This window comes from Bos grunniens, chromosome 11 (genome assembly GCF_055505025.1).
Source record: "Bos grunniens cultivar Pamir isolate PY7600 chromosome 11, Bosgru_T2T1.0, whole genome shotgun sequence".
Taxonomy (NCBI): domain Eukaryota; kingdom Metazoa; phylum Chordata; class Mammalia; order Artiodactyla; family Bovidae; genus Bos; species Bos grunniens.
The window spans coordinates 70524889-70551389 of NC_141175.1; the positions used below are offsets into that span (position 1 = coordinate 70524889).

The 26501-nt window shown below is 41.9% G+C and overlaps 1 protein-coding gene across 9 annotated transcripts in view; it reads right to left on the reverse strand.

The window, feature by feature from the left end:
• Positions 1-26501, reverse strand: part of SPTBN1 (spectrin beta, non-erythrocytic 1) — a 212642-nt gene that overhangs the window by 131308 nt on the left and 54833 nt on the right. For all 9 annotated transcript variants that reach the window (XR_015136915.1, XM_086326891.1, XM_086326892.1 and 6 more), the window contains one exon: positions 15363-15559. Coding sequence is in view for 8 of the 9 variants with exons in the window: in XM_086326891.1 (XP_086183017.1) it covers positions 15363-15510 (148 nt within the window). In the remaining variant the exon portion in view is untranslated. The remainder of the gene's footprint in view (positions 1-15362; positions 15560-26501) is intronic.

Here is a 26501-nt window from a genome sequence, read left to right on the forward strand (position 1 = left end):
AATAAAAATTAACAGTGACCTGCCTTGCATATTTGCGACCAAAATGCCCCACGAAACTCTGAAGATACCCCAGCTTCTGGCACCAGAGCAAACAACTTAGCATGAGGCTTCATATGAGCAGAACCAAGCTCCCTCTCCCCCAGCTGCCCTTTCCCACCCCACCCCTCAACAGTCCACTACAGAGCAAGGCCTAGAGATCCAGTTTAAGTCCTTGCTTTCTCAAACCCTTGGCCATCGCCCCAGTTTTAGGGCCTCCTCCTCATCTCCAGACAAATTGACAGTCTCCTTAAATGGCTTCCCTCCATCTAGCTGTTCTCCTTGGCCTTCCTCCATGGTGTCCCCAGGAGGGCTCAAGTCCCACCTACCAGTGTTCTCAGGTTAAGTCACCAGAAGGTTCAGGATCCTTGGGGCTAAAAAAACCAGGTGAGGCCATTCTGTTTCATGCAGAGTGGCTCCAGGCTTGCCATTTTACATACTGAAATAACAAGTATGAGTCTACCTAAAAACTCTCCTGAACTCAAGTGTAGAAAGCCACTAGCTTGAAGGACGAAGGACTGAACTCCTTGGCATGACATTCGAGGCCCTCCTCATTTACTCTTATGGCTCTCGCTTGAGATCCTTCTCACTTCTGGTGGCTCCCCGAGGGAGCTGGGCACCATCATGCCATTCAGGGCACCACCTGCTCACCGTGAAACTCTGTTGCATCTACTGACACTGTCTCTCCTCTGCAAGAACTACAGAAAATCTTTTCTGCTGACCACAGGCTTGTTTCCACTTCATCATCTATCTCTATACAGTTGACCCTTGAACAACATGGGTCTGAATTGTGCAGGTCCACTTATACATGGATTTCTTTCAACAGTAGATGCTACAGTGCTGTATGATTCGTGGTTGGCTGAATCCAGCAGATGCAAAACCACACATACAGAGGAACCACAACACAGAAGGTTGACTATAAAGTTATATCCAGATTTTCTATTGCATGGAGGGTTGGCATCACTAACCCCTGCATTGTTGCAGGATCAGTTGTATTTCTAATGCTATTCTCAGTACCTGGCACATAATGAATGCTCAATAACTACTTCATTCATTCATTCACTAATGAGTGAATAAAACAAAACATGAAATAATCACTCTAATCATCGTGATTCATAGTTTCAAAACAGAGACCATGCAGATGTACTTTCAAATGAACCTGTTACCACAGGATCTTCCAACACTTGCTATAAACTTGAACTAGGATATCGGAGAAGGCGATGGCACCCCACTCTAGTACACTTGCCTGGAAAATCCCATGGATGGAGGAGCCTGGTAGGCTGCAGTCCATGGGGTCGCTAAGAGTAGGACACAACTGAGCGACTTCACTTTCACTTTTCAGTTTCATGAATTGGAGAAGGAAATGGCAACCCACTCCAGTGTTCTTGCCTGGAGAATTCCAGGGACGGGGGAGCCTGGTAGGCTGCCGTCTATGGGGTCGCACAGGGTCAGACAATACTGAAGCAACTTAGCAGCAGCAGGAGGATATCAATACTAGCATTAAAAAATAGAAACTGAAAACATCAGAGCAACGCATGAAATACATGTAAACACTACTTCGCAAAATTCAAATGTGGGTGGACACACACACATATACCCATATATAGTCCCTTAGGATAGTTCAACTTAATTTTGCAAAAGCAATATGCATTCGGTAGAAACCATACTTCAATCTGTGAATTTTGATCTTTTCCCAGAGTACCAGTCTGCATTATGATACTGCTTTGTGATGCTGTGCAGCAGCTCCAGTCAGCCAGGTGATCAAGAGGGCAAACAACCAAGAGGGCAAATACACCTACAGCCCTTCTGGCTTCCACTTTTAGTGTACATTACATGTACACTATACATTACATGAGACAGACAACACTTTATTATCAAACGGGCTTTATTAGAGTCAGACTAATATTAAGTGGTTCTGAGCACATTTAAGACGGGCTAGGCTAAGCTATGGTGCTCGACAGGTTAGGTGTATTAAATGCATTTTGGACTTGTGACATTTTCAACTTGCTGATGGGTTTATCAGGACATAACCTCATTGAAGATCTGGACACAAATTTATGTGCATACTGTACTGCTACAAAAATTCATTTCTTACTGATTATTTCCCTCAAATTTTTTGTTTCAAAATCTTAAATCAGTTATAGGTTAGATCAATGTGATTACTCTAAGGTCCTCCATTCAGTTTTAAAAACATAGAAACTACATGCTTCGTGATAAAATTGAGTTCAGATAATAATGATGTTGAGTGTGCCAATTACAATGGCTCCCTGAATGTGAAAGAGTTAAAAAGAAAAAAAAAAAAAAACTACATGTGGGCACACCTGAAGATTATGGCTGATTAAATGCACAAAGACGGCACAAGCACACCTGTTAATTCAGTGCCAGGGGTTTGGGGTTTCAAATTAGTATCAAGTGCCTCCTCCAGCGTGGCCTCCTTGCCATCCTGTATTTCTCAAGGCAGTCTTAAATACTTCTCCATTATTTACAAGCATCCTATGAACATGGGCTTTCCCTCATATGCTTGGAGGCAGTTCCAGGGATGGTGTGCTCAGGGCAAACTCGGGAGGCATACATTGATCCTCTGCAGAATGACCAGTTCCAAATACAAAAGTCTGTATCTTCACTGCAGAATCACACGGAGGGTAACAGATTTCATCTCTAATCTTATTTCTCCAAGATCAGTATATAACACAGCTTTGGGACTATCAATCCATGGAACTATCAAACCCACATACTGGTTAGAAGAAAGGTAAAACTGACCGGGGGGCCAAGCTGGCTAAATGACAGGCTGCTAGCGCTGTGGATTTAGAAAGTTACTAGATTGTTTCTGTTGTTGCTAACCACAGAAAAAAAAAGGCTTAAATTATACAACAGTGAAAGCAACCACCATGACAACAGCACTCAAGTCCACCTGGAGCCTAGTCTGGGGGACAGAGGAGTGGTCCTTGGCTGTCACAGCAAAAGTGAAGTCACTCAGTTGTGTCCGATTCTTTCTGACCCCATGGACGATAGACTACCAGGGTCCTCCATCTGTGGGATTTTCCAGGCAAGAATACTGGAGTGGGTTGCCATTTCCTTCTCCAGGGGATCTTCCCAATCCAGGAATCGAACCCAGGTCTCCCACATTGCAGGCAAATGCTTTACCATCTGAGCCACCGCAGCAAAATGGGAAGTAATCTAGGAGCCACACACTATATTGATAGCATTCCCTTCTCTGTCATGCATGTTCACCACATGTACCAAATTCCCTATGCCCTTAAAGTCAGGATACAGTATTCCAGGAGGAAAACTGGCTGACATACAAATTTGTGATGAACCATTAAATTATCAAACGCCAGTTGCTGGCACCCACTTGAGGTTAACAATGACACACAGGAGAACACAGGCAAACTTCAGGACCATCCAGGAGTGCCTGCCTCTTTAGAGATGCCCCACATTAAGCATCTATAGTATCCCAGAAACATGGGAGAGAGAGAGACAAAGAGGGAAGAGGCCCAGAAACACTGCAGTGACCCGAAGGAGGAGCAGACAAAACAAGAAATCTTCAGCTTTAACTCTTCTGGCCAAAAAACAAATAAACAAACAGACAAAAAAACCTAGGGGCAGACCTGTGCAGAACAAAAAGAGGCAGGGGCCATACTGACGGCTTCGTGGAAGAATGTCTGATCCACCGTATAATGGTCTATAGCAGCTTCCAAACAATTTCCCAAACCCCTAGAAACCTCACTGTCAATTAACAATGCAGTAGGGAGATCAGATCCTGCAAGGACAGAAGTCTAAAGCAATGCTCTTTGGTGGGGGAAGACTAAACTCCCAATTCTAACAATCAGCTGGTCCTGCTACTGTTCACAATAATTTACATGGAAAATATTTCAAACTTTTATAGTACGACAGGTGCCCTGTAAGAAAGTGCCATTCCAGATTTTTTTCCCAGTATGGTGACATTAAGCACAACATCAGCATGTTCCTCACCAACATGGAATCTGTTTTGAGGAAATAGACTGTATAAAACAGTCATCAAGACATACATCAAACTTTCAAAAGGAATTATCTTTAGGAATAGAGACAGGCTTGGGGGAGGGGAACATTCACTGTCTACTTCCAAAGAGTTTGGATTTTCTTTTTTTTTTTACAGTGCATGTATTGCAAAGTATGATATATAATGCAATATTAATATTTTATAATATATTTTAAGCTAAAAGTCTTAAATACATAGAACTAATTTTTCAATGGGTATTACAGAAATTAGGGAGAAATTTTCCCCAATGAAGTGACACTTATTAGTTCTGACCATAAACTGGTTCTTCAGCACAAGTAGCAGTATCACATTCTGACTTACACAAAGAATGTTGAAAAAATGTGACACACCTTTACTGTCTTTGAGGACTTCTTAGCAATCAGCCAGAGAGACAAAGCACGGATACATCCACCTTGAGCACACACACAAAATTAATAAGACTCAGGCTGGAGCAGCAGTGAGAGCTTGGTATTCCCGAAGACTTAAGAAGGTGACCCAAATGGTAATGTGCAATGCAGAGGGTGCCTGGGGACCTGGCAAATGGCCCAGCATCTCCCTGACTTCAGCTATCTGTTTCTTACGATGCCTACAGACACAATCATGTGGCTAATAAAGCCATTTCACATACATGCTCAAAAAATCAAAGGACTCTGAAGAAATTTAAACGTGTGTGGCAAAATTTTTATCAGCCTCACCCAGTAATACATCACTACCTTAGGGTTCTGAAAACTCACAGGTCTACAGAAAAGAGATCAAAACTTCCCTTGAAAATTAAATAATGATAATCTGAAATCAGAATTGTGGGAAATGGGTATGTTTATCAATCGGAAAATGGAGACTAAGATTCAGATTTTGGGAAACTGTGACACCTTGATATAACCGTCCCATGTACTGACTGTCTTATATAGCCTATTGCCCAAAATAGAAAATGTACTGGTAAGGAACATGCTAATGTACTTACGTCACTATACTGCTAAGAAATCTGGAGTGACATGCTATTACCAGGCACCTGTCACACTCTTCTGGTCGTTGAGGCCCCAAAAGAAACAACAGTCTAGACTGTTTCCAAGTCCCTAAATCACCAAGCAAATTCACAAGTTAATTTAGGTACAAACTGAACAGTTAACTCTAATAAGGCACACTCTAAAGACTGACACACTAATGTTCATTTCTCTATATTTTTTCAAAGGTATTAAAGGAAGCTGCTGAGCCTTCCCTGGTGGCTCAGACAGTAAGGAATCTACCTGCAGTGCAGGAGACCTGGGTTCGATCCCTGGGTCAGGAAGATTCCCTGGTGAAGCGAATGGCTACCCACTCCAGTATTCTTGCCTGGAAAATGCCATGGACACAGGAGCCTGGTGGGCTACAGTCCATGGGGTTGCAAAGAGTCGGACATGACTAAGCGACTAACCAAAAGGAAGCTATAAGCTTACTGGTTGCTTTGTTTTAAAGAAGCAGTTAATCAATGGTGAAAGTCACCGTGCCATTTTATAAAATAGTTTTATCTCTGAATCAAGAACATCAATCTATCCGAAAACAGGCCATGAGCATCTACTGTTATGCACTGCCATCTGCCCAGCACCCACCCCCTTTTGTAGGAAGAGCTCCATGTGGTTCCAGGGAGAGCTACCATGTTCTTCCATCCCTCTGCACCCCCACATCACAGTTCACCCGTTCAGGAGTTACCCCTTGACCAAAGTCTAGTAAATTACAGCCTCCTTATCAAACAGCCACCAATGTTGCCAACTGAAACTAGAAAAATGAGGCAAGAGGTGGATAGCAAAGCTCAGGGGCACATGGCAGCTACATTCCCTGCTACCTGGAAGACTACCTGCAGGAGCAGAAATAGAAGCTAAAATCAACAGACTGAGGAATAGAAACCCTTACTTTCTGTTGTTCTGGGGCCTGTCTGCACCTTGCCTTCTCTTCTGATCGGCTGTTTGGCTCTTCCCTTGGTCACACAAAATACACCAGTATCTTTCCCCCAAAGTCCTAACATAAAGTGCCTTCCCCCACCACACCACAATTCTGCATGAGAAATGCCAACCACAGCCTCCAACTGCCAGCTGAATTCTCTCTAAGCCATGGATGGACGGGGTTGGTGTGTTTTATCCACATAGCTTCTTACTCTTCACCAATGTTATGGATACTGCTCCTAAAGGTAGTCATTTGTAAGTAATCAGTTGGTCATGACCTGGTATAAAAAGATTCTCTGGGCCAACTGGAGCCCCATCTCCATGCTCAACCTCACAGAGATGTGGACTAGAGAAGCCAAGGTATTGAATCATTTAGCAATGAGACCAGAACAGAAAAGACTGGCAGGAGGTAGAGTTGGAACTACAACACACCACAGCCACGTGTGAGCTGACGTATGGTGAGCAGACACCAGCACTATGCAAAGGGCTCCCGTCAGCGAGGCACCCACCCCACCTGAAAGATGAAGATCGCCTCCAGCCCTACCGCAACCTCAGTCACTAACGAATTTCTGGGTCTCCCAAGCTGGAAGCTTTGCAGTAACCTGTGCCCCTACTTCACCACACTCTACCTTTTTTTATTCAGATACTTAAGTGAATCCCTGTTTCTGACAACCAGAAAGGGCGAAGCCATAATAATTCTGAATGCAGAATTCTTTCCAGAGAAGCCCATCAGCAGGCATAAACCAAATGCTTGTTACCATGGTACCCAGAACCTTCCCACTGGATTACTGTATTGAATGTGATCATGTAAAAACTCATGACAGATACACCGTTTAATAACCAAAGCCATCTTCTTAAATCAGCTTGGTGTCAAACATCAAAACTGTAATTCAAGAAACTAACATCTCCCCAGATCAGTTTTCTCTACAAATTAGAATACTAAACTGAATGGTACTGCTGAAAATGGCAGTTAAATAAAAAACCGTAGCTATCTGAATTTCATTGTAGAATTGACTTTGTGATATTTTTAGTTTGTTCTCATTGTGAGATGTGTTTTTAAAGTGGACAAGACTTTATAAATGCCTTGCATGTAAATGATATATTATCTTGTTACTTTCTTATATTTTCTTCTTTATTTGCTCATGGGTCCGCTTTGGTGGAACACTGGCTAAAGAGTTGAACGGTATAAGTGAATTCAACAGAGGGAACAAAGATGACCATACAAGATGACCAAACATCCATCAGTAGGTTTTTCTGGTGACCACATCCAAGTAAATGAAGAAGTATTTAACTCCACAGTATCAGATGCCTACGAGAGATCTGCCACCTGCTCCAAGGCAACTGCCAAATAAAATCACAGTATTATGGTGTTGGCAACTTTTACAGAATTTTTTCTGTTCTTCCCACTCATCTACCACCATTACTTACATAAGAGAACAGAGGGAGAAATGAGGTATTGACACACGCCACTGCAAGCAATATGAAAATATTTTGCTAAAGTAAAAGAAATTGGTCACAAATAGCCACATATTGTAGGATTCAATTTAGTTGAAATGTCCAGAGTAGACAAATCCATAGTCAGAAACTAGATTAGTGGCTGCCTGGAGATGGGGAGGAATGAAAATGGGAAGTGACTGCTAATGTGTATGTGACTTCTTTTGGGGGTGATGAAATGTTCTGAGATTAGTGTTATTAAATATAACTGTGAGTATATTAAAAACCACTGAATTGTATACTTTACAGGGGTAAATTTTACAATATGTAAGTAATACCTCCTTAGACTGCAAGGAGATCCAACCAGTCAATCCTAAAGGAAATCAGTCCTGAATATTCATTGGAAGGACTGATGCTGAAGCTGAAACTTCAATACTTCGGCCACCTGATGCGAAGAACTGACTCATTGGAAAAGACCCTGAGGCTGGGAAAGATTGAAGGAGGGAGGAAAAGGGGACAACAGAGGATGAGATGGTTGGATGGCATCACAGACTTGGCAGACAAGAGTCTGAATAAGCTCCAGGAGCCGGTGATGGACAAGGAGGCCTGGCGTGCTGCAGGCCATGGGGTCACAAACAGTTGGACACAACTGAGCAACTGAAGTAATATCTCAATAAAGCTGATACTTAACAGACAGACAGATGGCTGTGGGTAGGGGGTGTACATATGCAGAGAGAGTAGGAAAAGCAGAAGACTGGATAAAAATGATAATGTTTTCCTCTTTTGCTTACCTAGGTAGTCTCCAACAAAAGACAGGTCACATTCCCTAAGTTAAATCATAAATCAACCATAAAATATAAGGAATTTCCCCCTAAAAATGGTGATCGGAGTTCCTCAAAAATAAGAGACTGACTTAAGGAAAATTTTCTTGTTGGGTGAGAAGTTAAGAAAAGGGCTAAGATGTAGTGAAGGTAAAAGTGTTAGTCACTCAGTTGTGTCCTACTCTTTGCGACCCTATAGGTTGTTGCCCGCCAGGCTCCTCCATCCATGGCATTCTCCAGGCAAGAATACTGGAGTGGGGTGCCATTCCCTTCTCCAGGGGATCTTCCCGATCCAGGGATAGAACCCAGGTCTCCTGCATTGCAGGCAGATTCTTTATTGTCTGAGCCACCGGGGATGCAGCAAGAGATGATAAGGGAATGAAGATAGAGAAGTTCTCTGCCAAATGAATAAAACTTGAAAGTGACTGAGGGGCAGGAATGGGGGCTGGGTTAGGAAGAGGAATGGTGTGTGGTTAAGAGGTTTGATAAAGAAGAGGCTGGTGCTCCCAGACAGGATCATTCATCTCAGCTACTATGGAGTTTCAGCCACTGCTGAGATGAGAGAGAATTTGAAGACTATAAGGAACAGGAGCAGGAATCCAAGCAGATTTCAAAAGTCAGGAGGGGGTCATCTACAGCAGCAAGGAGAAAGAGATGGGAGGGAAATCTGAGGAATCTGTATCTAAAAGAGAAAGAAAAGATTTCTGTAGTCCTACGGATGGGACACTACTGAAGCTTTATATATACAAAAAATAAATTGAGGGTATAATCCAGGACTGCATGTAATGACCTAAACAGACTTTCTCTCAATAACTTTGCATAAACCCCTTTGATATGAAATATTCTTCCAGATTCAGATTTCACAAACAATAGGTGGTGTATTTACTGGGCACTAGGGACCATGCCGCTCTCAGAAATAATCCCAAATAATGCATAATTTAGGCAAACAGCCTCAAGAGTAGATGAGAACAGAGACTGGTGATTTAGTCACTAACTCCTGTCTGACTCTTGCAACCCTGCCAGGCTCCTCTGTCCATGGGGTTCTCCAGGCAAGAATATCGGAGTGGGTTGTCATTTCCTTCTCCAAAGGATCTTCCTGACCCAGGGATTAAACTCATGTCTCCTGCACTGAGCTACCAGAGAAGCCCCCCACTCCATCATGCAAAAAGCCTTTCCCTTGGGGCATAAAAGTGTTCCATCTGAACAGGGTGGTGAGCACGCGAATAAGAAAAGCTCTAGCTTAATTTTCAAGGAATGAGTCCAAGCTCAAGGTGGTGTACCATCTTGGAAGGCTGAAAGTGCTTTCTATTTTCATAAAAGGCATTCTCAGAGCCCTGCAGCCCAGCCTCTCCTCTTCTGCTGCAGTGGAAACGGAAGCAGCTGCACAAAGGTTCAAGACTCAGTCTCTCTCCAAGTTCCAATGGGTTTTATATTACTAGACTCAGACTCTTAAAAATGGTTTTGGTTTTTTTCCCTCTTGCAATCAATCTGTCTCTCTAAATTACTAGAGTGCTAGTTGCCTACACTACTTTCTTGGCACTGGCATACAAATAAACAGGCTTTTATCTTCCTAATTGGATCATTCCAGACCATGTTTTATAGATCTCTTTGCATATTCAACAGCAAGCTGGCGCCATACTTTCACTAGAAGGAAGTAAAATATTTTATATATATTTGTTTGTTTATGTATTCATCCTGGCAGGGGAGATGGATTGTACATTAACAGGCGTATTCTGGGAAGCAGAATTCTATGTAAAACCACTATAGTACAGGAGATCTTAAAAAATATGAAGCCAGTATCTAAACCATCTAATTAAAAAACTCATTACTGGTAGAAAAAATAAGACATCTCTCTCAAAAAAGGTAAATTAAAAAAATCTTCTACTTTTTTTTTTAAACAGGAGTTACTGTTTTTTTTTTTTATTTTTTTGCTTTTAATTAATTTATCTGGCTGCATTGGGTCTGTTTCAGCATGCAGGATCTTTAGTTATGATATATGTGATCCGGGCTTCCTAGGTGGCGCTAGTGGTAAAAAAAAAAAAAAAATCTGCCTGCCAATGCAGGAGACATAGGAGTTCAGCCCTTGAATTGGGAAGATCCCCTGGAGGAGGGCATAGCAACCTACTCCAGTCTTCCTGCCTGGAGAATCCTTTGGATGGAGAAGCCTGGCGGGTTAGGGTCCATAGTCAAAGAGTTGGACACAACTGAAGTGACTTAGCACACACATGTGGGATCTAGTTTCCTGGCCAGGGATCGAACCCAGGCCCCCTACACTGGGAGCTCAGAGTCAGCCACTGGACCACCAGGGAAATCTCCTCTTCTGCAGTTTCAAAATAAGTTTCCACCATCTGTGCAGGTCTACCCATTTGCGAATTAAGTATACTAAATCATATAAGTATGTAACCTTAATGATAGCTTGAAATTTGCAATCAACGGGCAGAAAGTAGAGGCAAGTTCTGCTCTAACTCTCATTGTATAGAATCCAGGTCTTTTCTTCTGGAGAAAACCTCGGCCTAAGTTTTTTTATCTGTAACTGCAGAGTTTTTTTAGGATATAGTTTTGAAACGTCCCCACTAATTTTAATTAGCACTAGAGAGCTCATTTAGTGCCCTAAGAAATTTCCTGCTCTCCCGGAGATTACAAATTAAAAGACCCATACAACCACAGGGCCTGGGGGTGGGAGTGGGGGTTGGGGGGAACCTCAATCACCTCCTGGAGGAGGATCCACCCTGAAGGGGCCTATAATGAGGACAGGGATTTCAGCAAGAAATGCTTGGTCACCCCAATGAAAACTTCCCTTTAAAGGGAATCTAGTTGATACATAGTTACTAAATAAGTGTTATTTACTCTATCCATGTAATGTAAAAGATACAGTTAGGTGCTTTCACTTCATTTTCTCAGCTTCCTTGATTCTCCACAACCACATAAACTCAAGGTCAATTTCTTTTGTCATTCCCACAGCTTTGCAGAAAGGCTCTCCTGAAAAATTTTAGCTCATAAATGCTGATGAGTGACAACTCCCAAAGTCATTTTGGTTTTAATTTCTGACATTTTTTGAAATGTTCATTTGTACACAGGCTTTCTCCTACTACTTCTCTGTGCCATTATATTGGGGGGGAGGACATTAATCAAAATTTTGGGATGTGATATTAGATGTTAAGATGTTTTTATGCTTTTTCCCTAATTACCAAATTGTTCAGATTTATTTCAGGAAAAAGTTCAAATACAGATACAAAAAAAAAAAATCACTCAGAAAGAAACACGAAATATTTTGGTACACAGCCTCCTATTTTTTAAAATTCACTGTTTATGAGTGTTGATATAAAGATATTAATTCTAATTACTTTATCAGGCTAAATGTTACACTTTTAAAAAAGATTACTTTTTCTACCTGCCTTAATTTGTGTTGATTCTACAAAATATAACCTAAACCATAAACACCCATCACTTGTAAAAAGAAAACATTTACCTTTTACATTTCTTTAAAAGAGTAAAAGCTTTTTTTTAAAAAAGCATGTAAGCTTCAGGCTCACAGCAATAGAATTCTCATCTATATACACTACAAAGTGATTGCCAGCACAATTCCAGTTACCATCCATTCACCAGTCGACACCCTCTACCCCCATTACCCACTCTCACCCCCTTTCCCTACCGTAATCACTAATCTGATCTCTGTGAGTTTGTTTCTGGTTTATTTGTTCATTTGTTTTGTTTCTAGATGAAATGGCCTCAGACACCTGACAAAGTAGACCAGATGACCATCAGTCCTCTACACCAGTCTCAACACATGATTCCCCAGACAGCCGTGATAGCATCATGTGGGAAACTGCTAGGAACGTAAATCATCAAGTACCATCCTGGACTTACTGGATCAGAAACTCTGGGAGTGGGCCCATAATCTGTGCTTTGATAAGATCTCCACAACATTCTGAAGCCCACTCAAATTCCAGAACCACGGTTCTAGACACTGCTGGACTGGACTGTTATTCCTGCCATTAGCATGGTAGGCTTTTTGGAGAGCTCAGAGATTGTTCTGTCACACAGACCTGGGAAGTCAGAAAACAAGCAAGATAGTTTCCTCAATAAACAGATAGTTTTCCTGGAGTCTTCTGGATTCACTAAAAGCAATTTCTTTTTTCTTTTCACGTTAAATATCCTGGAGGCAGCATGTTTTCTTTTCAATAACTCCTTACAGTTATTCATGGCTTCTTCAAGCCACAGGATGCATTCCTGAGCCTTCTCAAGATCTTTCTAACACGTCTGAATTACCCATTATCATTCCTCTCACCCATGAGCTCTGAATCATTTTGCATTTTATCGAATATAAAAAAATAGTAGGCTATACACTTCAGAGCTGGTCTGCCTTCAGCCGCTTGTCAGCAGTGTGACCTTGGCAAGCTACTTAATCTACCTGTGCCTCAGTTTCCTCACCTGTCAGTTCAGTCAGTTCATGGGCTTACCTGCAGGTAATAATAACCTCCCCCACAACTGCTAAGGGATTAACTGTTAAAATATGCCATGAATAGTGCCTGACACACAGGAAGCATGTTTACTATCATTATCATTTGTTCAAGCACCTGGATAACACAGAAGGAAAGACATTTTAGGAAGTGTAAGGACAGCTGATTAATCCTAGAACAGATGGGGACCTCCTCTGGAACTACAGTAACAAAGAACAAGGATCTGCTCTGCAATCGGCAAGTAAAAGCAAAATACTACAGTTGACCCTTGAACAACACAGGGGTGAGGGACACCAATTCTCCACACAGTTAAAAATCCCCATTGTTCAAGGGTCAACTGTACACAGCAGTCTGGAACCAGAAAGCAGCTGACTGGTGATCAAAGATGACTGGTCACTATAGTACCACACTGGTCTAAAGGCTCAAATGAAAACTCAAGAAAATGAGGCAAGAGACTGAAGTACAAATCAATCCACTAGCACAGGACAGGATCATGGTTTCCATGAGGTTCCATGTTAGTGAATAAGCTAGAAAACAACACTCCAATTCTAGAGTGACTATCTGGTTAGTCACTTACTTGAGTCAACTTACCTCAAGTCAGGTAAGTTCAAGAAAGATCTTTAAGTCACCACCACTCAAGAAACAAACTCTCCTAAGGGCAACTGAGAATTTTCCCACAGCATTCAGTTGGCTTCATCCCCAACATCCATTTCCCTCTTCCTCTTTTCCCATTATATTCCACACTTTTTAACCTAGCTGTCTGGGTGGGACTGACCCCTCATCAACCCCACCACTCCCCATTCCCTGCACTCCAAGATGCACCCTGATTAGCTGATGTCAACCAGCATAACCTCTTGTGACTCCAGTGGAGAAAGGTTCTGAGAGAGGCATGTGAAATGAGCATAATCAGTCAAGCTGGTGAGGCGATCCCAGGGCCTCGGAGAAGCACAAGACTGGGCAATCAGAGGTGTGCTTCTCTGCTGGATGTCCTTTCAGACAGATCCGGAACCTGGGGCAGCCATCCTGGGACTCCAGGACCCAAAAGCCTACCTGATAATGGCGTCTACACCAGCAAGCAAAGCCAAAATGCAGAGAGACAGAAAATGGATCCTGGTCACACCATTTAAGGTCAGGAGCAAGTCTAGCTTAAAGGTGAATTTATCTACTGCTCTGTCACTTCTCTTTGTCATCTAAACCATTCAGGATTAAGTTCCTCCTCTAAGCAGTACATGCCTCTTAATCACATTATGCTGTAAAGGTAACAAAAAAGTGAGCTATCTTCACAATTAACAGTAAACTTACCTTTTTAAGCTGTGACTTCAATTTATAGGTCATAATTAAAGATATCAGGAAAAAATACATAAACCTGATTTTCTCACTCAGAAATCATTTTATTTGAAATCTCAAAGTACAGAGGCAAGATTCTGAATAAACTCCACATGGTTTACATGTATTCAGTACTGCTGACTTTTCACTGTGACTGAGCCCCTTCCTGATCTTCAGGGCCATCTCAGGACAGAACACTCCCTGCTCACCTAGGGCCCTGGTAAAAGTGTGCTTTAAGAACTGAACAGCAACAAGGGGGTGAGAAATCACAACGTAGGGGACACGTGCCTGTCAACTTGATCAATGGCAGACTTACCTGTATTAAATGTGCCCTCACCAGATTAAGCTACTGCTCTTCAGATCAAAAACTTCTGCCATGTGATACAAACTAACCTTAGCCACTCAAAGTGAGTACTGTAACACATCTGGTTAATTCATGTAGCACAGTCCGTAAGTAAACGTGTTTATTTGTATTCTGTTGACCCTTACACCAGCAGTCCCCAGCCTTGCTGGCACCAGGGACCACTTTCGTGGAAGACTATTTTTCCATGGACCAGGAGTAGGGGGATGGTTTTGGGATGATTCGAGTGCAGTACATTTGTTGTGCACTTTATTTCTAATCTAGAGCTGCTGCTTATCTGACAGGAAGTACCAGTCCATGGCCCAGAGGCTGGGGACCCCCGCCTCACACAACATGAGTTTGAATTGTGCAGGTACACTTACACAATTTTTTTCAATAAATATACAGATACACAGTAAATGTATTTCCTTATGATTTTCTTATTAACATTTTCTTCTTTTCTCCAACTTACTTTATGGCAAGAATATAATATATAATACATTTAACTTACACAATATGTATTCATCAACTGTTTATATTATCGATAAGGTTTCAGGTCAACAGTGGGATGTTAGTATTAAGTTCTGACAGTGAGCTATTAGAAGTTAAGTTCTGGGGGAGTCAAAAGTTAAATGTGGATTTTCGAATGTGCAGCAGGTCAGTGTCCCTAACTCCCATGTCGTTCCACGGTCAACTGTATTTTTATGTCTAAGGTACAGTACACTTCAATATTCTGAAACGTAAGATGTGCTAAAAATAAAACAGTCTGACAAACACAGGGCAACTCTTTCTGAATGGCTATACAAACACCCTGTGCTCTGAATCATTCTGGCCTTGAGACCGACCATTCTCCAAATAGGGGACTGGCCATCTTCTAAAATGGTCAGCTTGCTCTCGGAGGACATGGTCAAGTAGATATGAGTCTATCGTGCAAGGGCAACAGAGTGCCTGATTTCAAAGGGATCTGTAAGGCATCCCAGGCCTCGACGGTGGGGCGGGAGGGAGACCTACCTGCCAGAGCCTTGATGCGCGACCGCTCAAAGAGCCGTGCGGAGCTGTTCTCATTGTCCCAGTCGTCCACGTCCCAGCGGTTGTTGACATCGCTGTACTGCTGCTGGATCTCAATGTTGTCGTAGTCTGTGGCTACTGTGGTCGTCATCTTGGACCGTCTCAGCTGCTCCTCCACATCAGCGCCTTCTTACAGGTCTCTGAGAAAGAAAAGGAAAACCCTAGTCAGATGTCTAAGCCGTTGGTCCCTACAAATCTACTGAGCAAAGGTGAGCAGAAGGTAACACAGGTCCTACGTGCCAAGAGTAGGTCTTGGGAGTCCATAAGAGCTGGTTTGTAAGGTCAGCAATGCCTCATAACATGTGTGTGACCTTGGCCGCAGCACTTAACATCTGAGACTCCGTTCCCCCAGACATTAAAGGGGGAAGATACTCTACAGATTGTTGAGAAGACTGCATGAGATGATAGATGCCCAACAAAGGGTGGGTTCTTCCTTCTTTCTAATACTTAAACTTTGTAATTTTAGAATTTCATTGGAGCTGGATGAACACCTCCCTCAGGCTTCTGAATGAACAAATTTTTTTTTTTAATGTTTATTTACTTATTTGGCTGTGCCAGGTCTTAGATGCAGCATGTGGGATCTAGTTCCCTAACCAGGGATTGAACCCAGGCCGCCTGCATTGGGAGTACAGAGTCGTAGCCAGTGGACCACCAGGGAAGTCCCTGAATGAACAAATTTATTTCTATTGTATGTCATCATAAACTGTAAGCTTTTAGCTTCTCCTAGAAATTCATACAACGTGATGCGAGAGAACTAACATGACTTTATCTAACCATCTCATTTACATGTTAGAAAACTGATGCCTAATATTAAATGACATAGTAAACCTAGATAGCATATTGAAAAGCAGAGACATTACTTTACCAACAAAGGTCTGTCTAGTCAAGGCTATGGTTTTTCCAGTGGTCATGTATGGATGTGAGAGTTGGACCATGAAGAAGGCTGAGCACCAAAGAATTGATGCTTTTGAAGTGTGGTGTTGGAGAGGACTCTTGAGAATCCCTTGGACTGCAAGGAGATCCAAACAGTCCATTCTGAAGGAGATCAGCCCTGGGATTTCTTTGGAAGGAATGATGCTAAAGCTGAAACTCCAGTACTTTGGCCACCTCATGCAAAGAGTTGACTCACTGGAAAAGACTCTGATGCTGGGAGGCATTGTGGGCAGGAGGAGAAGGGGATGACAGAGGATGAGATGGCTGGATGGCATCACTGACTCGATGGACGTGAGCCTGGGTGAACTCCGGGAGTTGGTGATGGACAGGGAGGCCTGGCGTGCTGCGATTCATGGGGTCGTAAAGGGTTGGACACGACTGAGAGACTGAACTGAACTGAACTGAACTGAGTGACAGTACTGGTGGTGTTTAACAGGCATCAAAAAAGTGACTAAATAATGACTGAAATTACGTATATGATTGTGTTATTTCAAATTCTACTACCAACCCCAATACCCCCGCCTCAGGGGCCCAACCACGGCCACAGTGTTTTACAGGGATAAATGGGAATTCTCAGAACTTTGGTCTCAATGTTTGGCCCACTGACATCTTTGCTTTATCACAGGGCCCTCAAGAGAGTTAGGTGAAACATATTTAGCTGTAAATATATAGCTTCTCCCTTCAATATAGCTATTATTCATTCATGGAACCAAAATGTACTGAGGACCCAGTACATGCTCAGCACTGTTCCAGGTGCCGGGGATAACAGTAAACAAGGTAAGGACCCAGCACTAGTGAAGCTTACGCCCTAGTAGGGTGAGCTGGACATACAGCACACAAGAAAAGGCAAGACAGCTGAAAGAAAATAAAACGAAGCTATAGCGATGTGACAGAGGATAACATCAATAATGCTGTGTTAGCTGTGTTATAAACTTCAAAGCTGCTCAGAGGCCAGACTTAATCATTCTTACCACAAAAAGGAAATGATAATTATGCGAAGTGATAGAGGTCTTAGCCAATGCTACAGTGGTAATCACACTATATTATATAAACATATCAAAACAACATATCTTACACCATTTTAAACTTACAAGCTTAATCTTATATGTCGGTTATATCTTAATTTAAAAATAAAACAGAGAAGAATGGATGAATGGCTATTTTAGAGCTGGTGGTGGGTCAGGGAAGGCCTGAGTCAGTATGTAAACTGAGACCTCAATGATCTTTCACACTCAGATCAAGAGGAATAACGTTCTCGGCAAAGGAAACCGCACGTGTAACGGCCCTACAGTGAGACCAGCACAGCTTGTTGGAGGAATGAAGAGCTCGGTGTGGCCAGAGTCAGGTGGGCAGGGTGAGAGACAAGGAGATGGGGATACAACAGCAGGTGGGGCCAGACACGAAGGGCTGTTAAGTGTGATGGAAGACACAGCAGGCTTTTAACCCAAAAACTGACGTTACTGGACGAATGTCTTTAAAAGGTCAATCCTGGTGCTGTGTGAAAAACAGATTCTAGGAGGCAACGATATGTGCTTAAGTTGTATCAGTGTAGTCAAATTCCTGCATGTTTTGTATACACAACCATCCGAGTAAATTAAAAAAGGGAAGAGGAAGAAAGATGCCTACCCTCCTCCACTTAGTTGTGGGAAAATGTCCCAAGGAAAAAGATGTTTGTCATCTCCCCAACTATCCTGCCCCACCTGCCCCATCTTAAGATTCAAAAATGATAAGATTTTGTACCTGGATGCTCATTTCATGAAAACCTCATTCAGTGTGCACCAAGAATGCGCACAGAGACCAGAGTCAGCAGACCCAATCGCTGGAGCTCTAATCAAACCAGACACCACCTGGCAATCCCAAAGGGACCACTTGAGCTGTGGACAAAAGCACTGCTTGAGGTGCAGTTCACCTTGTGGTGCCAAAAGCACAGACACCCCCTCTCATCACTAGCTGTTTTCTCACAAGCTGTCGACCAGCACATCCTCCATGTTCCTAAGTGAGAGGTATCGTGTCCACCTCACAACTGAGCCACGCAGCTGTAACTCACAGAGTCAGCCACCTCTGCTCAAACAGAAACTTCCTGGATGGGAGTACACTCCCAGATTCCCATCGAGGCAGACATTATCATGTCAACAACATACATTTAACAGTAGATTAATTTTAACACCTCCATTAGCAATGTATTTAGAAGATTTCATAAAAACAGTAAAATTCAGACACCTAAGCCAGTGAGTGTATCTACAGAAGAATCTTACAGTTGCTTTCAACATCCACAGTCATAATCCCTTCAAAAAGAAAATCAATATTGTTATGTACCATTTAACCTGGAGATGTTAATTTTTAGGACTCCATTAAAACCAAAGATTTCTACAAAATTTAGCCTTGGAGGATGTGATCTCTAAGGGGAAAAATGTGAAAGTACTGTTAATTCCAAAATGTTTAAGCCAACCCAAGGTGAAATCTGACTACCACGTACCTCTTTCCAGATTTGTTTTGGCTATTTGGTGCCACCTGCTGCCCGATGAGAGCAACCCACACCACGTCAGGGCAGTGACCAACCTGGGCTCCACCAACGGCCACCCCCCACCCTGACCTCCGCCAACCTCTGACTATACAGTAAGACCAACTACAACCCATAAATCTTCCAACCACTGACTTATCCACAAATTCCTCAACAAGCAAGTATTGGGTCCTTAACGCAAGTTTAAAATAAGTAATTTTAAGAATATAAGCACAGGTTTTCTACATTTTCTTCTTTTTTTTTCCAGTTTTTTTTTTTTTTGATGTGGACAATTTTAAAAGTCTTTACTGAATTTATGACAATTCTACTTCTGTTTTATGTTTTAGTCCATAAGGCATGCGGGATTCCTCAACCAGGGATCAAATTGCACTCCCTGCATTAAAAGGCTAAGTCTTAACCACTGGACCATCAGGGAAGTCCCTCTAAGTTTTCTTCTTTAATGGTGTTCTTTAATAATGCCATTGCTCCTCCAAACCTCAAGAGGGGACTGGGAAACAAGAGTTCCTATGAGTCTATAAACAAAAGAAATACGATTATATTATTTTTGATTGTTTCACTTGAGCTCCTAAGAACTTGGATACCAGGGGCATTTTTTTCCTCAATGTTCTCTGTCCAAAGACAATACCCGTGCCAAACTATAGAGTGTTTATGATGACAAAATTTTTAAAAAAACTTCAGGGGTATGTCAAAGCTGAAAATCCCACCTCCCCATCAGGGCCGTAGTGAAAAGGTGCCTCTAGGTATTCAAGAGCAACCGTGCAGGAACCTGACGGTGAAGGAACTTCAGAGACAAGGCAAGAGCATGGACAAGCGCATGTCCTTGACACAGGGATTCCAGAAAGCCCAGCAAGCAACACACATCACTATCCTATAACCCACTTCAACAAGGACAACGGTGTCAGCTGCGGGGCCAACTTGCAGCACACATACAGGTGTCCCCAGGAGGTTATCTATGAAGGGCTAGATTTTCCCAAGGTGCTATCAGTCATGTGTCCCAAGGGCCAGTGAAGCAATCTGTACTTCAATGGCTGTGGGAAGATTAGGAGGAGAGAAGAGAGGAGGGCTGCCCATCTTGGAACCCTGCCTGGTGGTTGGTCTGCCATCAGAAAAGCTGGAGAGGACTGTTTAAGGCTGGCGTGAGATAAAACCACCTCCACTGCTGAGAGGGGTTCTTACTGCCTCCCTGGCTCAGTGAGGGCCTGAATTCCGACTTGATCACCACAGCAGGAATCCATTAAATAATCCTTGAGTGAATAAAAATCACTGATACCCTAGATGTGATATGAATAAAACCCATGTCTTCTGTGGCTACATATTGGGAAGATAATTAGAAGGGCATCTCTGCTCTTTTCTTACCACGTGAGAGTGTGTGTGTGTGTTTAAGTAAGGAATAAGTTAAAAAGACAAGCCCCCTCCACAAATTAGTCTGCTCTAATCCTCTGTCCTTCTCTAATTCCTATGAACTGGAATTTTCCAAAAATACAGACATTCCACAAAGCTTTATCATTTTCTACTTCATGAAGAAGACAACTTTATTCCTTCAAGCTGGCAAAGACAGAAATAGATGAGGAAACTATTATTGTAGCCCTACGAGGCAAAGAGGTGCCACCGGCTTTGGCCTGTGTGGCCACAAGGTCACAAACAACAGAAAAGAAACTGGAGCTTCACCACTCCCAGCTTTGGGAGTTGAGTTATTAGTTCTCCTCTTCTTTGAAAGTCAACACCTGGCAAAGTCTAGAGGGAAAACATGATCTGTTTATTTTCCAAGGTACTAAATCTATTTTCCCTGTCACATGGGTATTAGATCAACGCACAGGGTTTTGTTCTTTATGGTTTATCTCCAGGTTTCCTTCCAACGCCCTCTTCTGTTTTGTGGGATGATGTTATCCGCTACTCTGTGCCAACAATCACAACCCAGATGGCTAAGGGCAGAGTCTCCTAAGGATCACCAAGCCAGTGTCTACAACTAAACTCATTCTTTCCTCCAAATCCCGTTTACTGCTGCCTCACTCCCTCACTGAACGACACCTCATTTTCCTAACCGACCTCAGCTAGAAACCTTGTGGTCATCCTTCACTTTTCTCTCCTCCCATATGCAGGCCCCCTGGTTTGCTGCACCTCCTGAAAAATCTCAAATTGGCTCAAGCAATAGCTTCTCATTCCAGAGCCTCACCTCTGATTTCAATCCCTAACCCACTCCCCTTACACTGCCACCAGCGGGACCTTTCTACTATGTAATTCTAATCACTTGATTCCCACAACTAAAATCCACCAAATGCCCCCAACCTTCAGAATAAAAAATCCATATGCCTTCTGAATAATGCCCAGAACCCTGTGAAGAGAAATGAGAACATCTGTGAGGGCCCAGCCCAGCTCTCCAGCCTGGTTTCAATAGTCTTCTCAAGTTTTACAACTCGTGAAGGAAAAGGCACACTCTGGTCTCACCTCCAAACTACAGCCTAGAACAACTCTTTGCTCTTCCCACAGATGCTAGCTGTTACCTCATCCCGGAAGCCACACCTGGTGCTTCCTCCACCACCACCACCCGGTCTGAGTTAGGCAGCCCACCTATGTCCTCCCTCCTAGGCTTCTCATACACCTCTACCCTATCACTGTAAGACTGTTTCATAATTTCAAAACATCTACTTACTAACCATCAGCAGGACACAAACTCTTAAGTTCAAGTCTCCATCACAATGTCCTTATATTTCTCAACTCCCAGCAAGGTACCTAGAAGTTAAGTGCTGGCCAATTATTTATGAACTGGCTGGGTGAGTGGGAGATTGGATGGAAGATGGGAAGGTGAGGCCACAGAAGCAACGGCAATTCAAGCTGCCACACTGGTACCATCTCCATCAGTCATATAAAGCCCAGAACACACACTCTCCTGAGCTACCCAGATATGCTGGGCTCTCTGCTTTCAAGGCAGTCACTCTTTTAGACTAGGCAGTTAATGAAAATGAACATACATTTAATAAAGTGCTTCTCTATACACATATATTAAAATGTATGTTTCCCTTTTTAATTTAGTTTTTGTCCATGAAAGTAATTTATTTTTTGTCCCAACTACTCAGATATTAAACAGCAAAGCAACAAAGAGAGAATAAATGGAATTTCCATTGGCACTACATACATGCACAAACATACTTCATTAGTACCCAATATTAATTAAAGATTTAAATAAACTAAATAAAGAAGAAGGTGACTTAACATTTGCCAACCCTTTTTGAGGAGGAAAACCATATGCTAACCATTACTTCAACAGGACTTACAAATCCAAATGTTCTTCAAACACTTAAAAAAAAACCCTCTCACTTCGCTCACAAAAAAAACTTGAAAAAGGATACATTGGACTGCTGGTGGTCTCATCTTAAAAAAACAAAAAGATCTTGCTCTGGGACTCTGGAGGGACCAAACTACATCTGAAAGGTTCCAGAAAGGGACCTCTGAGAGTTCTGCCTTAACCCTCTCAACTCTTCAGTGGCCAGAAAGCAAGAGAGTCACACCCTGTTCACAGTTTGCTCCTGAAGCTTTCTGAAGCGCAGCACGTGTCAGCCAAGAGGGAGGAGTCTTTGCAAGAAGCCACACCTGGAATCACTGTGATGAATAAATCTGGCTAACCAAGCATTGCTCAGGTTCATGGAGCCAGTTCCACAAAAAGGCCCAGAAGTCCATCCTAAACAACGCTCTCTGCTCACCAACACCAGGATGCCCAGGAAAAGTCCCAGTGTGATAGCTGACAACATAACAAAAGGCACACAAAGTCCTTCAGAAACGTTTACCATTCACTTATGCGATTATCTAGTTTACTTGAAACTTTTTATGGGAACACATCTACTGTACAGAGTATGATACGGCTGCATAAAGCAGCCTAAATTCATCGACTCAGACCATTTTGAGAGGGAAGGGTGCTCAAAGACCTGTTTAAACTTAAATCTCACTAACAAAGGTGGTCTTCAAATACTCTATAGTCATCTTAACATCTGTCTGCTTTACTTATGAGTGACAGAGTGTGTTAAAATCTACCGCTATGATTGTGGATTAACACGCTTTCCTTGTAGCTCCCTGGATACATGCAAAATCATAATTATCTTCTTGGTGGGTTGTCAACATTATGAAATATTCTGACTTTATCCCCATGCATATATTAATTCTACTTTTATTGATAGTAATATTTGCCTGTCCCTCCCCACCCTCATTCTGCTCTTTAATTTTGTTTTAGGTATGTCTCTTATTTTTTATTCTAATCCAAGAGTCTGTCAGTTAGTGGGCAAATATAACCCATGTATATTTATTAGGATTACTGCTATATTTGAAGTTTCAACCAAATTATTTTGCTTTCTATCTTAATTAACAAAATGTGGAAACTGGGGCCTGAAGACTTAAAACAATAGGATCAAATCATACAGCCATGAACCCAACATCTGTAATTTTTTATCACCACTGAATCTAGAGCCACTAGAATCATCTAATCTTTAAAATGCAGAGAGCTGATGAGGCTGGCAATCAATGACCACTCTCTCTCTGCTCTCTCTCTCTGCTAAGTTGCTTCAGTCCTGTCCGACTCTGTGAGACCCCATAGACGGCAGCCCACCAGGCTCCCCCGTCCCTGGGATTCTCCAGGCAAGAACACTGGAGTGGGTTGCCATTTCCTTCTCCAATGCATGAAGTGAAAAGTGAAAGTGAAGTTGCTCAGTTGTGTCCGACTCTTCGAGACCCCATGGACTGCAGCCTACTAGGCTCCTCCATCCATGTGATTTTCCAGGCAAGAGTACTGGAGTGGGTTGCCACTGCCTTCTCCGAATGAGAACTCTAGTACTATTAAAAACAACTTAATTTTTTTGCTGGCTTACTTTATGCTGAGCATGGTGCTTTATTTGCTTTTTCATTAGTCATCTCCAGTAACCTTCAGAGCTAGATACCATTATTACCTTATTTTATAGATTAATAAATTTATTAATTAATATTTATTAATTTAATTATTTATTAATTGCTCTGCCAGTGGTGGTGGAGCAAGGAACTGAGGAAGCCAGGAGGGTTTGAACCAAGTATTTATGACTATATGAATGAATAAATAGCTTGTGTTTTGAGGAACAACCCTTTAATAGTGATCCATATCAGAAAACTATCTAATGGACCCAAAGTTCTTTAATAAATAAGAAAATAGATTAGCCTCCTTTAAAGCCTAATTACCATGTAAGGCAGGCAACCCACGTAGCCAGATGTCCTAGCTCACATATTCCCAAATGGGGACAATATTTCCCGAAGAATGAAAATTCCCACTTGGGGGTTGGGGAAAAAAAGTTTCTTTCATGTAAGCACAGATATGGTATATCTGTGAAAAGATATGAAGGAATATGAAAAACAGGTTAAGAAACCACTGTTCAGGCTAAAGAAAACGTGTGTATTACCTTTAAACAAATTAAGATTTGAAGGCAGGGCTTAGAAGACAAGAACATAAGAGCACATTACTTTGTACTAAAGAATTGGAATTTCATATACCATGGGTCCCATTCATCACATCTCTGATGTAAAAACTCACAGTAGTGACTCCTGCCTCACACTAACATAAGTAATTCAGGGAAGCGGTGATGGTTTAGCCATCTTCTGTCTACAACACTCAAAGCCTAAAGCACTCACAACAAACCTTCTGCTACAGACTGAATGTTTGTGCTCCCTCCCACCAAAATTCACATGTTAAATCCTAACACCCAATGTGACGGCATTTGGACCTGGGCCTTGGGAGGTGATTAGGTCACCTAATGGAATTAGAAACCCCAGAGTGTCGGCATTCCTTCCATCATGTGAAGACACAGCAGGAGACACAGACCAGGAAGACACGGACCAGGAAGCAGGTAGGCCCTCACCAGACACCAAATGTGCCAGCACTTTGATGGTGGACTTTCCAGCCTGCAGAGCTACGAGAAATAAATGTTGTTTATATACCACCCAGACTATAATATGTTGTAACAGCAGCCCATACAGACTAAGACCCTTTCATTCCCAACATTCAGAAGTAACTTCTTTACTATCCAGATGATAGATGCCACTGGAAGGCCAGTTCTAATTTTATGAATAAAGTTCTAGCGATAAATTTTATTTTCTAATATGGGCAAATTAAAATAGGTTCTACTACTTGGAGGAGCAAAATTAACCCTTACTATAAAGAAAATTACATATTTTAAAAGATTCACTATCAGAAGATACACTGACCATAATTCATTTTATAACAATCTGTTTAAAATATCACATCAAGGTGGCTTAAAAACTTATCATTACTATACAGTATGGCCAAGAATATTATTCTCTAAGGAAAATTACAATGTAGGGGGAATAACAAAGCATTTCCCATTTTATAAACTTTACAATGAACAGTGAAATTATAAACAGATTTATTGAGTGTCTTTAAACAAAATAAAAATTCTTATATACTGCATAGAAATTTATCCCCATGTACTATTCATACATTAAAATTTTAAACAAAGTACCTTATTTCTTTTCTCTACCTACATATGATACCATCTAGATTCTAAATACAAATTTGTAAGGTCTAAAATTTTTTAGCACTAGCTTTATTTCAAAAAAAGACTTGCAAAAGTAAGGTCAGCTTTTCCTGTATCTACCTATAAGCCTGAAAATCACCTAATGTGAACCAATTAAAAACATTTAAAAATAATTCCTATTAAAATACAAGGTTTCCTCATATACTTTACAGTTATCCTTGTTTTTGTTCTATTAACATAGAAAGGCAATTACAATTGAAATCATTACCTCAATGCAGACCTAACATCACGGTCTTATAGCCAACGTGGAGTTTCTGAGCCACCATAAATAACCACTTTGGTCTTACTTTTACTTCCAGATAGTTTTAAATTACATTAGGATGTCGGTCTAATGGTACTGCTGCCAAAACGCCAATCCTGACTTTGAGTGAGCTTGGCATTTCACAGCCTTATTCTTTGGGAAATGGTATCAGGAATGAGTGCCTGCACAACACAGGAGCAATAACGTGCTATTTGGAAGCTGACTTTTACTTCTAGAACAGCCCATTGCCAAAATCCTCTGCAAATCTTATCAAGTGAAAACGCATATCTCAATTTTCTGGAATAATGATCAAATGACAGAAAAATGTAAAACCACAACGCAAGGCAGCGCTACAGGAAATGATGAACAAGGCACACACACTAAGATCCGTGAGAGCTGGGGTCCTCCCTGTCCTGCTAACCTTTATACCCTCAGCACCAGCACTTCAGCCCCCGCAGATGCTCAAAAACAATGGTGAAAGAAAACGGCGCGAGGCATGGGCAGTGTCACCAAGGAACATTCTAATGCTGGGCCACAATGCCTCCTTCTGCCTAAATTCTATGAATCCTGGATCCAGATAAACTGTAACTGTTATGTAAGGGGTGACAGTCTCCTAACTCAGATTCATTTAGGAAAGAATGAATTTTTATAAGAAATTTCTTTTCAACTCACAAAGTATGAAGGGTCCTATCTGGAGAGGAATGGAATAATCACAAATTTCACAAATCTCATTTGGGATAAATAAACATACTGATCTTAAATATGTCATATTCTGAGAATCATTCTCCTTTGCAAAATGGCTAAGATCTTAGGCTTGTCTAATA